At 47.5% G+C, this 16,089-nt stretch overlaps 1 protein-coding gene across 1 annotated transcript; it reads right to left on the bottom strand.

The window, feature by feature from the left end:
* Positions 1–1,745: 1,745 nt before the first annotated feature.
* Positions 1,746–4,351, bottom strand: LOC114850820 (stromal cell-derived factor 1-like). The gene has a single exon (XM_055506736.1). The coding sequence runs from the start codon at positions 2,998–3,000 to the stop codon at positions 2,650–2,652; it is 351 nt and encodes a 116-aa protein (XP_055362711.1). The 5' UTR covers positions 3,001–4,351; the 3' UTR covers positions 1,746–2,649.
* Between the last annotated feature and the right edge of the window lie 11,738 nt (positions 4,352–16,089).

The following is a 16,089-nucleotide window of genomic DNA, read 5'->3' as shown; positions in this document are numbered from 1 at the left end:
GCTCTGGAGAACTCGCTTTGCCTTCAAAGATGATCAGTTTGCTGCACAACCACGGCCATAGAACTGTGTATGTGGTACAATGCAGAATTTGACGTGCGGGTGATTGATCAGCGTGCTGATTTCTATGCCGAATCCAACTACACAAAGCATTTAAAGGACGCGACTCAGAAGCAACAATGCTCCTCATGCTGACAAGCCTGGCACGGCCTCTTTGTGCCTAGAGACCTGGCAAGGACGCGGCACTTTCTTCCAATTTGAAAATGTGCGTTACCTACACATGTACAGAGAGATGCTGAAGAACGTAGGCTCGCTGGGTATTGAGGGTGCGAATCATCTAACTATTTTGTTTGATGCCTGAGATGCTTAGGGATGTTGGGATGTCTGTCAAGAGGTTCTTGAGTAAATAAATGGTCTCTTGACATTGTGGCATTAAAGGTCTGTGTTTACTCAACAGAGTAAAGATCCACATGAACAAAATGAAAACTGAATAAATTAAGACCAGACGTGTTGACATGCGTCTATGGTAGGCGCAGGCTTTAGGCAGTAAAAGTTTATTTTGACCTTATGAGTAACTACAAAACAAAACTGGCAAAACCATTCACATGTCTTTATTAGAGACTTGTAGAAACCAGTTTAGTATTCTCATATGGGATGTATAGTGTCAATGGTTATGATTTTCTTTTCCATCTGTCCCAAGATTTTCTGGCATTAAAGGTCTGTGTTTCTTCTTAAATTGCTTCCAGATTGAGGACAGTTGTGGCAGAAGAACTTCAGGCTTTAGCTTTGAGGGTATTTCCACGTTATGCTTGTAGTGTTAAGCTCTTGACAGCAAACCCCTTCCACTTTTCTTTCTTTCATACCAAAACACACACTTTGTGGGCTGATGGCAGAAGCATAAATCTATTAAAAGCCCATTGTCACTTTGATTATGGAGTATTCATCCTTGCACTTAGTCAATCTGATCTTCTCTGCCTCCTTTTAACTTTGTTTAAAATACCGGTCTGTTTAGTCTCCAATACCAGTGTGCAGCGCTCATTCTATGTCTAACTCATTCATGTCGCACAACGCTGTCTGTGTCTGTCTGATACAAGAAATAGAAGCAGGTGTTGACACAACACAACAACACTTATAAAGCTGCAGTTGCAACTCACGTGTCCAGTTAACACTGAACCCTGCTACTGGTTCATAATGCTTGGTTTCAGTCCAGTGGTATATACTGCACGTCTTGGCTTTCCACACATGATGACACACCAGTCATGATCACTTTAACCACATTTCTAAATTGTTGTCTTGTCCTCTCACTACATTTCTGCAGTCAATAATAACAAATGAGGAAATAATGTCCACTTCCCTCTAGTTTTTTTTTTAATTCTTTCACGACCACCTTACCCACAAGCATTCCTACTTTGATGCTGTTATTAGGAGCAGCAAAAACTAAAACATGTTAAGAGCTGTATTATGCGTCACTTTGTGCAAAGATTTGTGTATTTATTTAGTTGTTTATTATATCTTTAAAGGCATTTGGCGAAAGATGAGAGAGATTATGCGTGAGTTCTTCTTCCTGTCAGTCCCTGATTTTTATAATCATAATTTCACAGTATTGACTTGACAACTTGTGTGTGTGTGTGTGTGTGTGTGTGTGTGTGTGCGTGCGTGTGCGTGTGCGTGTGCGTGCGTGCATGCGTGCGTGTGTGTGTGTTAGAAAAGTCAATGTGAAGCCTGAAAGCTTCAGTATGTTTCTTTCAATATGAGCTTGGTTAAATAAATGGTCTAAAATAACTGTTAGCTTGGACATTCACATGACTCTCATTTTGGCTGAGTTATTTCATTAGTGAGCAGAGAAGGAGTCAAAATGAAGAAGCATTTTACTATATGACGTTTGTCTAACCCCCAAAATAATCAATGTCTGCTCATTTGCACACAATCTCTCTCTGCAACTCACGTGTCCAGTTAACACTGAACCCTGCTACTGGTTCATAATGCTTGGTTTCAGTCCAGTGGTAAATACTGCACGTCTTGGTTTCCACACATGATGACACACCAGTCATGATCACTTTAACCACATTTCTAAATTGTTGTCTTGTCCTCTCACTACATTTCTGCAGTCATTAATAACAAATGAGGAAATAATGTCCTGTCATGTTAAGAGCTGTACTATGCGTCACTTTGTGCAAAGATTTGTGTATTTATATAGTTGTTTGATCTCTCTCTCTCTCTCTCTCTCTCTCTCTCTCTCTCCCCGTCACACACACACACACACACACACACACACACACACACACACACACACACACACACACACATAAAATTACAATAACAACGGCTATGTTTCAGAGACATGCAGCTTTATTTAAGAACCCATTTCCATAGCTTAATGCAAAGTATTGAACACATCATTCTTGGCTTAATGCGGCAAGCTTGATCTTGTCCTCTTTGCTCCTTTAACCCAGAGTAGAACTTGTGTCCATCCTTCAATAATGATGTGTGTCCTTTGGAGCAACATGTTGCGGTGAAGTGAAGCAACATCTGTGTTGGTGATAAGACGGCACTGGCTGGGAAGTTATGTGTTGGTTCTGCAGGTGGTCCAGAGACATGGACATGCACATTCTGTGTTTTTGCATAGATCCATAGCAATGACAAGGGTGAAGTTTACTCTTTCTTTTTGATATTGTTGTCTTCACCGTCATCATCATTGCTGCTGAGTCTTTTGGGATTCCTTAAGTTATCAATGGTTTTCTTCAAGTACTTTTGCAGCCACTTAGTTGCTGGGTCGATGCAGACTCTTCTGTTGTTCTTCAGCTTTCCAATGACTTGTAAGGGGCAGCTGGGCTTGTACATGACCTTGATTTCTTTGAGTTCCTTGACAAAGCGCTGGGCAGGCTTATTCAGAGTAGAATTGCAGAGGCATCGCTCCATCAGGCTGATGGGCTTGGCTTTGGTTTTTGGTACGTGTGTGGCTATGGCCAGCAGGGTCATCAGTGTGAGCAGTTTCATATCCATAACGGTGGGCTTTAGGAGGAGAGGTCTTTCACTCTGTATCTCTCTCTCTCTCTCTCCCTCTCTCTCAGATTTTCTACCACCAGTGCAGGCCACAACCGTTCTTTTTATTGTTTCTTAGGTAAATGCTCCAATCTCTCGTCTTGTCTGTCCCCTCTTTCACTCAACTTAATCATCACACCTTAGAGCCCAGATGGATCTTCTTCCCTGTTTCCCATTTCTTGTGTACTCTTTCTAGTCAGTAAAAACAAAACAAATGGCCATGTTTCAGACACAACTATCTTAATTCAATAATATCGATACAAAAATGCATGTAACAAAGCTTAAAACAACATGTTCAAAAGTCATTGCAACACGTCACCGCTGCTTGAAATTTCATCGCTTGTTAAATTGGTATTTGTTCTTGCTTACAGTGGAGTTCGGTAACAAGTTCAACGCAAACCTAACCCACATCCATGTCAGTAAAGTGTGGCTGCTCAAATGTTGATTGTGTTCATAGACTTCATTCAAAACAAGTCAGGACCTGTCGTTTGTTTATTTAGTAAGCAATAGTAATGTGTTTCAAAGACATTTGTTTTCACCCAAGAATACTTTGCAGTAACAAAATATACCTGTCACTGTTAGCTCAATGTAACAACATTGGTTTTTATACATCACTTCAACCATAGTAAAACTCATACCAGTCTTTCAATGACATATGATTATTCAACGTAAAATTCAAAGGCGTCCTTCGGATCAACACGTCGCTGGTCAATTGTGTGATGTTGGCAAGACTTTTCACTTGTTCGTGTCCTTGACATCCCTCCAGGTATTGAGAGCCATGGTTGAGTTTGCTGTAAATTGTGGAGAGTGCCGCTCCGTAGATGACAGTCAGAGCCATTTGCCCGGTAATCACACCTATGTTCTCTGAGGGGCTCTCGATCAAGACTTGGACATGGGGTGTTTTTTCATCTATGACTGCAAAGTTGTCAACGTACTCGCTCATGGTCTGGTACAGAGAGATGATGTATTTCATCAGCGCGTATGGGATTAAGATGTTCCCCATGTACATGTGTCTAGGAGGAAAAACGCCACAGTCGAGATCCTGAAAGGTTCGGTCCGAGGCCATCTCTTGGGTGATTCGTTTCAAAATGCCAAGATTGTCGACAGATGCACATCGCAACAGATCCATCAGTTTTCTGAGGGCTTTATAGTCTTCGTCGGCGCAGGGCTGCGCCGAAGGTATGCACAAGTAGCCATCACCACACTGACAGAATGAAAACAAGGGATGTCCGCTGGGACCTTTTGTGACACAGGCCACGCCACGATCCAAACACAGTTCACACGTGAAATGAAACTCTCCTCGTGTCGACTCTGTCACAACATCCAAAGCTCCTCTAGCTCTGTCAGAGGCCCAGAGGCTGTTGGACATCATGAAAGCCAAGGCATTGAGAAGAGCCTGCCTGTTTTCTTCCTCGTAAACTGGCAGCGTGCGCATGAAAGGCACCGTGTCTGTGCCCGCTATCTTCATGCAAGATCCACAGTCGAGCTCGACTTTCCACTTGGAGGAGAGTTTGCACGGGTCATTCGTGAGGACTCTTCTCTTGTTGTCACTGAGAACGGTGAAGTGAACTGGTATTTTCTCCAAGGTTCCTTGCTTGTACGCAGTGACGCTCATGTTTTCCACAACAAACAGAGGACTACACTGACCACCAAAGGGTATTAGGCTGTGCAAGTCGACTTTGAATAACGCAGGCTGATGAGCCTGACTCACTTTGGCCATAGTGTGGGAGAAGACATACTCTTTCTGACTGAAAGTCATCTTTAAACAGCGCGTGACCAAGCTGTATGGAAAGGAGGAAAGATAAGTAACTTTATCTATGGGAACCTCTGTGAGGACTCTTTGTCGGGGCTCTGTGAGTAGCGATGTGGCAAGAGAGAGAGAGAGAGAGAGAGAGAGAGAGAGAGAGAGAGAGAGAGAGAGAGAGAGAGAGAGAGAGAGAGAGAGAGAGAAGAAAAAAAAAATAGATGTTTGCCCCACGCTGAGATCATGAAAGCCACCTTCTTTCTTGGACACACTGTCCTATCTTTCTTCTCTTGTTTTTATCGTAGACGTACTGGACAAGCCTGTTAGCCGGCACTTTGTTTGCAAACAGATCCCTGTAGAAGTTTTTGCAGCCTGTGCAATGATACTTGACCTCGCTCTGGCAGTCAGACCTTTTTCTCTTGCCCATCTTGACCCCTGTGACCTTGAGCCATTTTTTCTCCTTGAATGTTTCGATCCATCTTTGCATCAGGTCCACATCGGCGCAAGAGAAAGGCATAATGCAGAGGACAGACTCTGGATATATGACGGCAGCTGAGCTGAAAGCATTTGGAGTTTGTATCTGCAACATGAGCAGTGTCTGGTACAGAAGACCGGCCAAGTCCACTAGCGCTCTCTCGCACAAAACACTACTCGCTATAACAAGCCTACCGGTGGAGGAAGGAATCCCAGCATCTGTCAGCATGACACTGGGCACCAAAAGGCAGATGCTGGCTTCTGCGTGGGCCAGTAGAGAGGCCTCGCCACCTCCGTGAGAGACGACGCCTTCAGAAATGGCTTTGGTTAGCCTCTTTCCCAGTGAGACGCTCAAATTCCTGTACACATCGCAAGGCTGCAGGGACATGTCATCAGTAATAACCTTGAGACAAGCCTGGAGTTTCTCACCGGGCAGACGAGCCACACGCTCCCTGTTTGTCTTGAGCAAGTCAAATTCCCTGGTCCCGCACGCTGGTATCATGTGCTCGGGGCAGTTGTTCATAATGGTGTTGAAAGCCGCGCTGGCCCTCTTCAACCTCTCTCTCACGCAGGTGACGACCGTCACCAGGTGTTCTTTGCAATCATCCAGACACCGAGAGCTCAATGCAGAGCTGTACATGTGGCGTGGCAAGCAGTAGTCTACGATGCAGTGAGCCAAAAGTTTGCCGGAACGATTGACCAAGGTGCGGTCCGCGTGGTGGGCGATCAACACCCTGGAGTTGGCAAAACATTTGTTCAAAGGCTGGTACGGGTGAGGGATGAGCTTCGTGTGAGAGCAGAAGTCTACGGCGGACTCTGGAGTCTGTCTGTCATGCCCGGACGAACCGTCGTCTCCTTCTGATTTTCCTGCACATTCCTCTCCATCAGAGGAGACATTTTTGGTCTTTGCGCCTTCACACAAGAGCGAGCCACCAAACATGGCCGTGATGCAGCCCGCGTTGGCCCGGAGATTCAACGGGTATCTGTAGAAAGCGGCTTCGCACGGGTTGCACTTGTGAAACTCGTTGCATTCCACAGGCTTGACAGAGAGACCCGTGATCTGCTGTAGCCACGTCTTGACAATTTCCACATATGTGGTTTTGACACTTGAGCTGGGCGCTTTCAAGCGCTCTAGCGTTTGTTGAGTAAAGTGTTTGTTCTTTGAGGATTTGATGAGACTACTCCAAGGAAAGAACCCGGCTCCCATCTTGGAAGCGATGAGTTTGCACGCTTTGCACACAAGCAGGTCTCTGAGAATGGCCTGCTTGCGCGAGAACAAGTGGTTCATGCAGTACTTCCCATCCTTGTGCAGTGTTCTCACCCTGAGAAAGGCTGATCCGGGCTGGTGACATTGTGCTGGTACGATTGACGCAGATACCGCGCAGAAACCAGAGTCCAGCTGCAACGTTGTAACATCTTCCACTCGGTAGGGGATGAGAAAGGAGTGTGCTAGATGGAGCTCCAGCCACTGGCCCAGGTCATCCACAAGAGGCTCCCGTCCCGGGTACAGAATCACATCTCCCGCTTTGAGCTGATGCCAGGCGCAGGTGGAAAAGCACAAGACATTGTCTGTCTCCAACTTGACGCAATCTCCCCTCATGACGCACGCTATGAAGGCATCCGTGACTGCAGAGTCACACGGTGAGCGCATGCTTTTGAAGGCAGACAGTCCCCTGACCTTCACGCAAACCGAAGAGAGCTCACCCTTGGCATCCAGGTTGTGAGTTAGTGCCACGTACGTCTTCTTAGCCACGTGGCAATACACCGAACAACTGTTTTCATATTCCAGCTTGACTCTCCTGCCTTTCACAAAGGGCCGTGTCACGTCCGCTAGCTCTTCAGATCCTGGCACCTTGCCTACATACACAGGATACCCTTCCTCTGTGAATCTCTCCTGCGGGTCTCTGACTACCTTTTGGTGCGTGTTTCCTCTGCCTATCACGTACATCCTATCGAGGGTGTCCTCCACTAGAGCACTGTGCACAAAGTCCAGGAAAGGGGGAACTTGCGCCCCGGCTCTCTTGAACTTGTCACCCATAACCCGTCGAGCCTTGTGGGCAAATCGTGCCAGGAGGTCTGCCTCCAGACCCTCCGCCCTGTCTGCACACGTGTCCACCTCCTCAGGCACATCGCTCTCTGGATTATCTTCTGGTCCGTAGCCCACCGAAACCATGACGCTGTCTGTGTCTCCGTAGACTACGGGGCAGCGGTGGCGGTAAAAAGCGGACACGCAGCTGTTGACCACAGAAATCTGTCGTCTACCGTGGCCAGATATAAGGGGTCCACAGGGATGGGGAGCCGTCCCATAGAAAGAGTTGGCCAGCACTTTACACTCACTTTCCTGCATCTTGTAATAGACCCGCTCAGCCTCGCCAATGTCAGGCATTTTTATTTTATTCTTGAAGTGGGCTCTACGGTTGAGATAGTGCTCCACAGAGGAAGAGAACACTGCAGGCGCCCCCGAACAAAGCCACCTTGATGAAAATTTGTCGTATTTCAGTATGAGCGTGGCATACTCAAAACCTTCGTTTTCCCAGTTGTAACACAGCCAACCAGACAGATCGTGAGGGAATGTCACCGGAGGCCAGGGAATTGTAGTCTCTGGTGAGATGTTGAGGGCACACATGATGGACGGGTACATACTGGAAAAGTCAAACGATAGCTCCAGGCCCATGCCGGGCCCGGAGTAGTGCAGGCCCGTGAGAGGATCGCACACCGCTCCTCCCTTCCACTTTTCTCCGTCTCCAACATTGAGCTCCGTGGGGTTCCATCGCAGACGGCTGCTCAACCTCATACCCACGGGTCCGGCATTGACTCTGAGCGCGTCCATCTTAATCTTGAGCTGAGGGATCTGGACCGAGTGGATGCTTTGCACGAAACCGCCAAAGTTATCCCCTCTTCCGTGCACCACTACGTCTATGTTCAGAGTGGTTCTGCATCGATGGAATAGAGCCGACACGGGTCTGAGGACCTTAGCCATCCTGGCGCAAAGCTGTGAGTCTACCAAGTTGTAGATGAGCACAGCAAAGAGACTTTTCCCCCCCTCGCTGATCAGCTCGTCCATTTTTGAATAGCTGACGTCCGCCAGCTTGCAAAGCTTTCTGGCATCCTTTGGAGATTTGCCGTGCAGCTCCCTGATCTTGCCAATAACAAAGGGTGCGACGTCGTTCAGCTTCATGCTGGTGCAGGCAAACTTTATCTCTCTGGTCCCCGCCATCCTGTACAGATCTATGATGTTCATGCCGCAGCTGTTCATTTTAAAGTGACCCAGCTTAGCCTTCTCCCTGTTGAACTTTTCAATAAAGGCAGACACCAGTTGTAGCTTGTACTCAGTGAAGGCACCGCTCAATACCAGCGAGCCTACGTTCTTCAGCATCTCTCTGTACATGTGTAGGTAACGCACATTTTCAAATTGGAAGAAAGGTGCCGCGTCCTTTGCCAGGTCTCTAGGCACAAAGAGGCCGTGCCAGGCTTGCAGCAGTGAGGAGCATTGTTGCTTCTGAGTCGCGTCCTTTAAATGCTTTGTGTAGTTGGATTCGGCATAGAAATGCACACGCTGATCAATCACCCGCACGTCAAATTCTGCATTGTACACATACAGCAGTTCTATGCCGTGGTTGTGCAGCAAACTGATCATCTTTTGAAGCAAAGCGAGTTCTCCAGAGCACGGGTAAAACGAAATTCTTTTAACATCGTCTAAACCGGCGCCAGCGGCCAATTGTTGGTCGACCTCAGGACGCCGGTTGCCTGTCACTTTGGTTTTATTGTAGAGAACTATCAGCTTTTTCCTATGGCATTCCTGTGACGTCTTTGGCTTGTGTGTGTTGAGGATCACTAGGGAAACGCATGTTATCTCGTGCTGCTGACCTGACATGTCGGGCGCCAGAGAAGGAATAGAGACCTGCCTATTTTTGCCTAAGGGCAATTGTTTTTTGGCCGCATTTAGAGCCTGAACCACCTTATTCCTGTACTCTGTCATGTCCGTGACTGTATGCTCTGTGCAGTAAGGAAACTTGTAGGCAAAGGAGTCGCACCGCAGGGATTTGTCTCGATATGACGCGTCAAACACGGTCTCTATATCAACACAAGCTGCTTTGTAGAAGTGGGGCATGTGCTTAGTGTCAAACGCTCTAGCCTCGGCCTCTGACTTGTCGTGATCGTAGATTAGTTCAGAGGCAGAGACGGTCTTCACCTTGTTTGTGAGTTTGTTTGAGGCTACAAAGTACATCCTGCCATACATGACGTCCGAGCACAGGGCAGCGGTGTTACCATCTCGGGGCAGGTAGTAACCCCTGTCAGGGCAGAAATCTCCAAAGGTCAATGCGCCTCTTACCTTTTTTACATACTTTTCGGCCAAAGCTATGCTTCGGAGTGGGAAAACGCAAGCATTTACTTTTCGCTTGATGTCATCGTGAATCAGGCAAAGGCTCACTGGCTCGGCCGCAAAGTCCTTGGACCAAATGTCACATACACGTTCCCAGGTCTCATCCTCTCCATCCTGATCCCTGCACAAGTCTAGATCGTAGCCCACCACCGGGGCTATACCGGTTACTTTGAAGTGTACCGTGGTGTAGATTTTGCTGACATCTTGAGCCTGCAGCACCAAACCGCAGCACAACAACTCCTCTTCCTGTGCATAAAACATGACTGATTTCATCATCACGCCGACCAGATTGGGTTCAAGAACAGTATTGACATTTCTCCGTTCAGGGTAGATGTTGGGGAAAAAGTCCACAAAAGGCACAGGCTTCTACTAGATTCACAGAGCAATGTTCCTGTCCTTTTACTATGTGGGAGTTGGATAACCCCAGCTTGGAGTTAAAACTTTTGACCATAGAACCAGAGTCGAGGGACAGCTAAAAAAAAAAAAATCCACAGATTCAGGGAACGCTCCTGGGAACCACACAGTTTAACGCTGCTGTTTCTCGCGCCTAGCTCTCAGGAGGCCAGGTGTCATTAAATTATCCAACCCTCACAGTCTACCAAATGCGAATCTACCAGCCACTGCTGGGGCAATAATCCAGCCTGCAGCACCAGTCTCAACGTCCAACTGCCAATCATGAATCACCCAGCCGCTGAAGGGGCCAAAAGTCCAACCACGGCTGACTGCAACTTCCGACTCATGACTTTGTAAATGTCCAACTGCCAATTTTGAATCACCCAGCCGCTACTGAGGCTTAAACTCTGACCACGGCTGCCTCAAACTTTCAACTCACCCAGACTATGACTGAAGAAAAAAATCCAACCATGACTGTCTACTAATTCCGAATGTACCTGTCTCTGCTGTGAAACCGAGAATCCGACCACGGTAGCCTACAGCTTTCGACTCTTCAACTGCAACCATCCAGTTTCCAGTCCTCTGGCCACTACAGAGGTAGGGCCTGTGGTATGTTTAAGCAATGGATGGGTGAATAAAAAATGAAAAAAAAAATAAACCCTGCCACATAGAAAACTGTTTACCGAGAAAGTGACCCTCAAACATACCACACCAGGCCAGGCACAATGACCAAGAACGTCAAAATGGTGTCGACCACAGAGTGGGTGCCACACAGAGAGGAAAATACAGCAGTAGTTGATAGGATCAAGGTGCCTTCGAATAGGACAGCACTTTTTCTTGCCATTGAGACTGAGATGCTGCACAACAGGTTGTCTGACGAGTTGTCCTTTGGAGCGTTTTTGCCACATGAGCGGGCAACCTTTCAATTTCTCCTTTACCTGACCTACTGCTGCAAAGGAGAACTTGTCCAGGTCACTCTGGAGAACCCTGATTTTTTTACCATGTCACCTCCCATCAGGGAGGATTTTGCTCACGGGCGCCTCTTTTGTTTTGTCCTAAACATGAGCAAAGAGGACTCATCTAGCCTGTCAAACACAACGCCGGCATCTGATGATGCGGATGAATACATGTCTAGTTCTCAGCTGCTCGCCGCCATGAATATGAACGTAGACATAGATGTGTTCAGGCAGGAAGGCGTTGACAACGATGATGAAGGACCATCTTCCTCCCAACCCTCTGCAGCAGTGAACGAAGAGGTGCTGGAAGAGGCATTCAGTGCCTTCATGAGACTGCAATTGGTCAGGAAGAAAGCCTCGTCCCTCAACAATGCCCTAATAAACATGAGAGACAGCAAAGGAAAACTGAGCTCCATTTTTGACTGGGTGGATATCCACAGTGACACGCTAAATTCAAACAAGGTGGAGAACAAGACAGTCAAAGAGCTACAGGGTTCCATGTTCACGCCATGTCAGTCGGGTAGGCAAGCGGTCATTCTACCCGAGCCCATAAGAGACCTAAACCTCAAAGTCCTGGAGAATTCAATAGGTAGGATTACGGACACGGCGAGCAAGGGAGAAGGCAAAGCCTTGTTTCTCTCGCTCATGTCAAAACTCACAAAGGAAAAATGGATGAAACAAAAAGTTGTGCAAACTGGGTATAACCTGAACATGATAAAGGACGTGAGATTTGTAAAAAGGCTGAGAGATTTTACGGGAGACCTGGGCAGTTCTTCGGAAAGCAGCGAGTGTAACGCCAGAGGACTTTTGGTATTCAGGTACTCTCTGGAGAAACTCATCAGTGACGAAACCCCCGATCTGTTTGTCAAATCATTGATCCACAGGCACATGCCCATTAAGAAGAAGAGCATTGACAAGGTGTTACTTGACATAAGGGGCAATCGCAGGACACGGGCTCTAGCATCTCTGCTAAACAGCGGACAGTGTTACTGCAGACTAAGGTGTGCCGAGGACCTCGGTAAAGCGTGCCGAGGAGACTGCCAGACGGCGTACTCGTGTTTTTACAACTTCTCTGAGCATCATCCCTTCACCGTGAGCAGAGATGACCACAGCTATTACTTTGCACACCTGTACCCTCACCTGGGTAAGCTTGAGCGCCTCAGCAAAGAAATGAAGGTCAAGTACAGAGGACACAGGCAGTTTGAGTGCATAGCAAACATGGTCTTCCACATGCTGGACAGACGCAAGTTCAGACAGACAGAGTCTCTATACAAAGGCTTGAGAGATGTGATAGATGAGAAAATGGGCTTCTTATGCCTTTCCCTCAGCTACAGTCTAACCAAAATTCACGAGACTCTGTACCTGAAACCAGACAATTGCGACAGCGACGTTGACCTGTCTGAGGCTCTGAGTCCTGTAAAGGTGTACGACTGTGCCTTGGTGCGCTATTTGTTTTGTGAAAACCTGCAGGTGGGCAGGCTGTTTCAGGCTTCCACCACATTCAACTACATTATTGCCAACACCGCCCCCAGATACACAATTGAAAGGATTATGCTCTTTAATGTCACAGGCCCAGGAGAAGGCAAAACCTACGCAAATAATGTGCTGAACTGCCAGTTCAGCGGTGTGGAAGGCTGCATAGAGACACTTACGTCTTTCACCCCACAAGCTTTCAAGTACAAGCAGAAGAGAACCGCCTGCGTCGTCATAATTGACGATGCGCACATAACCCACGAGAAGAACATGAAACACGCGGACAAGGAATCCAATGTGATACCAAACACTTTCAAAAATCTCCTGGACACCAGCGTGCTGGAGAGCGACGTGGTGACCAGAGACGCGAGCAGTGGCAAGATGGGCACCGTCAAGTATCACGCAGTGCACAACTGCGGTTTCGTGTGGAACACAAACACAATGGGGTTTGTCAGTGACGCATGGGCCGATCGGTGTCTCGTTATGGATTCTGAGTTCCCAAAGAGCGTCACTCGCACGCGTAGCAACAAGCAGATAATCGACACGGTGGACATATGTGAGATGAAGCAAATAGCTGCAGTGTGCCTGTACAGGCAAAACCTGATTCAGTCCGCCACGATGATCGCAGATTCTGACATTATGCAGTTTAGTGTGAGGTTTGACGCCGCCAGAGACGCCTGCGTGGCAGCCCTCTATGCTAGCCACATTGTGTGCACGGGCGTGATCAGTCGGAGAGTTTCGTTCTGCATAAACCAGCTAGTGTTTGCCGAAGCTATGAAGCTGGCGTGTCACTTTGTGTTTGACATATGGATTCCACCGTGGACCGTGATCCCAGACGAGAAGTACTGCCCGGACGTGAGGGGTTACATGAAGCAGCTGAACAGGAACAGACTGAACGCTCTGAATGAACTGTCCTTTGGACAGATTTGTCTGGAAACCAACGCTGTCTACAAGCTGTGTGCAGCAGCCTGTCTCCCTGACCTGTGTCCCCGGGCGGTCGACACGCAGGGTCGCTTTGCTTGCAAGGTGCTAGGTTATATCTTAACCCAGATCCGCGAGCAGCGCCTGAGGAGCAGTGTAAAAAATGGACACCTGTGCATTTCGGGGGTAGACGAAATGTTTTTCACAGAGCTGAAGCTCAAGGGTGAAGATGTGGCGCATGAGATGCTTAGGCTGTGCTCGACGTGCAAAGTCCCGGCACGTGATAACCCTGGAATGAAAAACTACAAGCTGTGCACCTACAGATATGCAACCAAACAGAACGAGCCGCAAGTCAGGAGAGGCCGCGCGAATCCCCCCAAGAAAGTGGGCTCCGTCACAGTCCCGCTCGAAGCTGTGTATGACATGCTGGCCCTGTATGCGCCCAGTTCCCACTCTGGCTTTTGGGATCAGTTGGGCACAGCAATGTTTAGAGCTTACGAGGCGGGAGACTTTGAAGATGTCACTGCTTTGGGTCAGTGTTCGAATGACAACGAGGAGGAGCAACGGCCGGCGCCCAGGTTAAGGTTCACTCTGGACTTTACAGAAGATCCCGTGCGCTCTGTGATTCTGGAAGCCACGGAGGCCATCAGTCCCCTGAACGAACTCACGTTCAACAAGTGCTTGCTGGGTGAGGACACCTTCCAGTGCTCAGCACCCTTGTATTATGGGGGAGTTATCAGAAGAGCGATGGGTCATGCTGCACCAAAGGAAGCGTACGATAAAAGACACCACAGAGAATCGAGGCGAGGTCCAAGAGACACTTTCCACGGGCCTAGACTGAGCGTGTACTCTGACAAATATTCAGGCGTACCAGTGAAAAACATGAGCTCGTTTTGCACCACGCGAACGGTGTACGACCAGGACAAGATACATTTGAAAGTGGACCGTAATAGACGAAGGGACTTGATAGAGCTGGAAGAGGACTGGGAGTGGAAAGACGCCGCTGAAGTGTTTAACAAAGTGCAGGGGGCTGATGTGTTTTCTGTGGAGATGTTGAAACAGGACTACGCCGCGACTATGATGGCTGTGAAGGGAGAATTGATGAATATGAAGCCTCAAGAGTCCAGAAAACTCTTTGCTTTGACAAGGCCTATGCGTGACTCAAACAGAGGATGCGCAGCACTCGCCGTGAGAAGGGGTGTAACCCCTGGCAATGACACGCAACGGCCCCGAGTTACTCAAGCGCAAACCTTGGGAGAGTCATCGGTGACATACAGCCAGGGACGAAAACATACTGGTGTGCACGATCAGTCGATGGAGGCGCAAAGAGGAAACAAGAGGAAACGTGACACATTTTGAGACTACTGTCAGTGTCTTTGTGATAGTTTGGTGTGTGCTTCATGATGATGACAATTTGTACACACGTGAAAATAATAAAATTGAAGAGAAAAAAAAAAAAGAACGTTCACGCTTGTTCCACTCTTGAATTGTCCAACTGTATGGATTGTCCAACTGTATCGCTTAACTCCATATTGGCATGAGCTTTGTTATAGTAAAATAAAAAAAAAGCCTTTTCCGTCTAGCCCCACCCACCTGGCTTTCACCTCCGGGCATAAATAGAGAGCCTCATTTTCCTTTTGTAGCATTCACCGAGCTCCGCAAACATGGATTCTCAACACGAGCTTCTTTCACTCCCACCCTCACCTATTTCATCGGATGAAAGCACCTGCTGCAGCACCTGTGATAACGACAGCTCCTCGCCATCGCGGCGCTCCAGCAAATCGCCCTCTCTGAATTTAGGATCAGAGGGTAGCATCATTTGTGACAGTGAAGAAGAGCAGGATAGAGCGTCGTCCCCTCTGTCTATTACCTCAAAACTCTTGGCTGATCTTGAGTCCATTCGTGAGGAAGACGCATTGAGCGCCGGTGAGCTGCACGGGCCAATGCTGAGGCTGTTTCTGGATACAGTAAAATACTTTGTGGCTCGGGTCCTGGCCGTGACGATCTACGATTACAACAAGGTGCTTTGTAACGGTTGTCAGGTGTCTCATCCCAGCCAACTGCAGCACACCTGTCTGTTGGGAATTCCCCCATTCTTCCTGGGGACATATTATGAGGCGCTGAAGAACCGGGTGCTGACAAATAGTTTCACCGTTGCGGCATTGAAATTGCTTGAGAAATACGATATCCGAGTGTCTGGCGAAAAGATCGGACAAGCCGGAGAAGCCATTCTGCAGGATCTAAAAGACTCAGAGAATGTCATGGAAATTCTGGGCAAAATAGAGGATGACATGGTGAGAGGCCCTACATTGAAAAGTGAAGATCTTCAAGAGGCTGTTGACTTTTGGGGGGCAGGGGAGTAATCACCCTGTTTGAATTCATTCGTTTGTGTACAATCATACTAACTGCATTTATGCTAGTTACATTTATTCTTTATGTGTACTCTTTCTAGTTGCATTTATTCTGTGTAGCCGTCCTTTTTTTAAAAAAAGAAAGCAATGCAACAATTGTTTTTGCATTCATAAACAATGCTATTATTATATTCACATTTGTTCTTTTTGTGTAACCAACCCATGTATTGTTTTAAATAATAATATTTATAATTAATAAACTTTATAAATATATAAAAGCAGTTGTAGTGTATGAAAACACACTTGGATATAACGAGGTAAAAGACCAAATGGAGTACAGAGAATAGGTTTTGT

This window comes from Betta splendens, unplaced genomic scaffold, assembly GCF_900634795.4.
Source record: "Betta splendens unplaced genomic scaffold, fBetSpl5.4 scaffold_29, whole genome shotgun sequence".
In the NCBI taxonomy this organism is placed as follows: domain Eukaryota; kingdom Metazoa; phylum Chordata; class Actinopteri; order Anabantiformes; family Osphronemidae; genus Betta; species Betta splendens.
This window is presented reverse-complemented; position numbering and strand designations above follow the sequence as displayed.

Excerpts from the sequence above, each read along its gene's own strand:
- LOC114850820 (XM_055506736.1), bottom strand. The coding sequence starts at position 3,000 with ATGGATATGAAACTGCTCACACTGATGACCCTGCTGGCCATAGCCACA.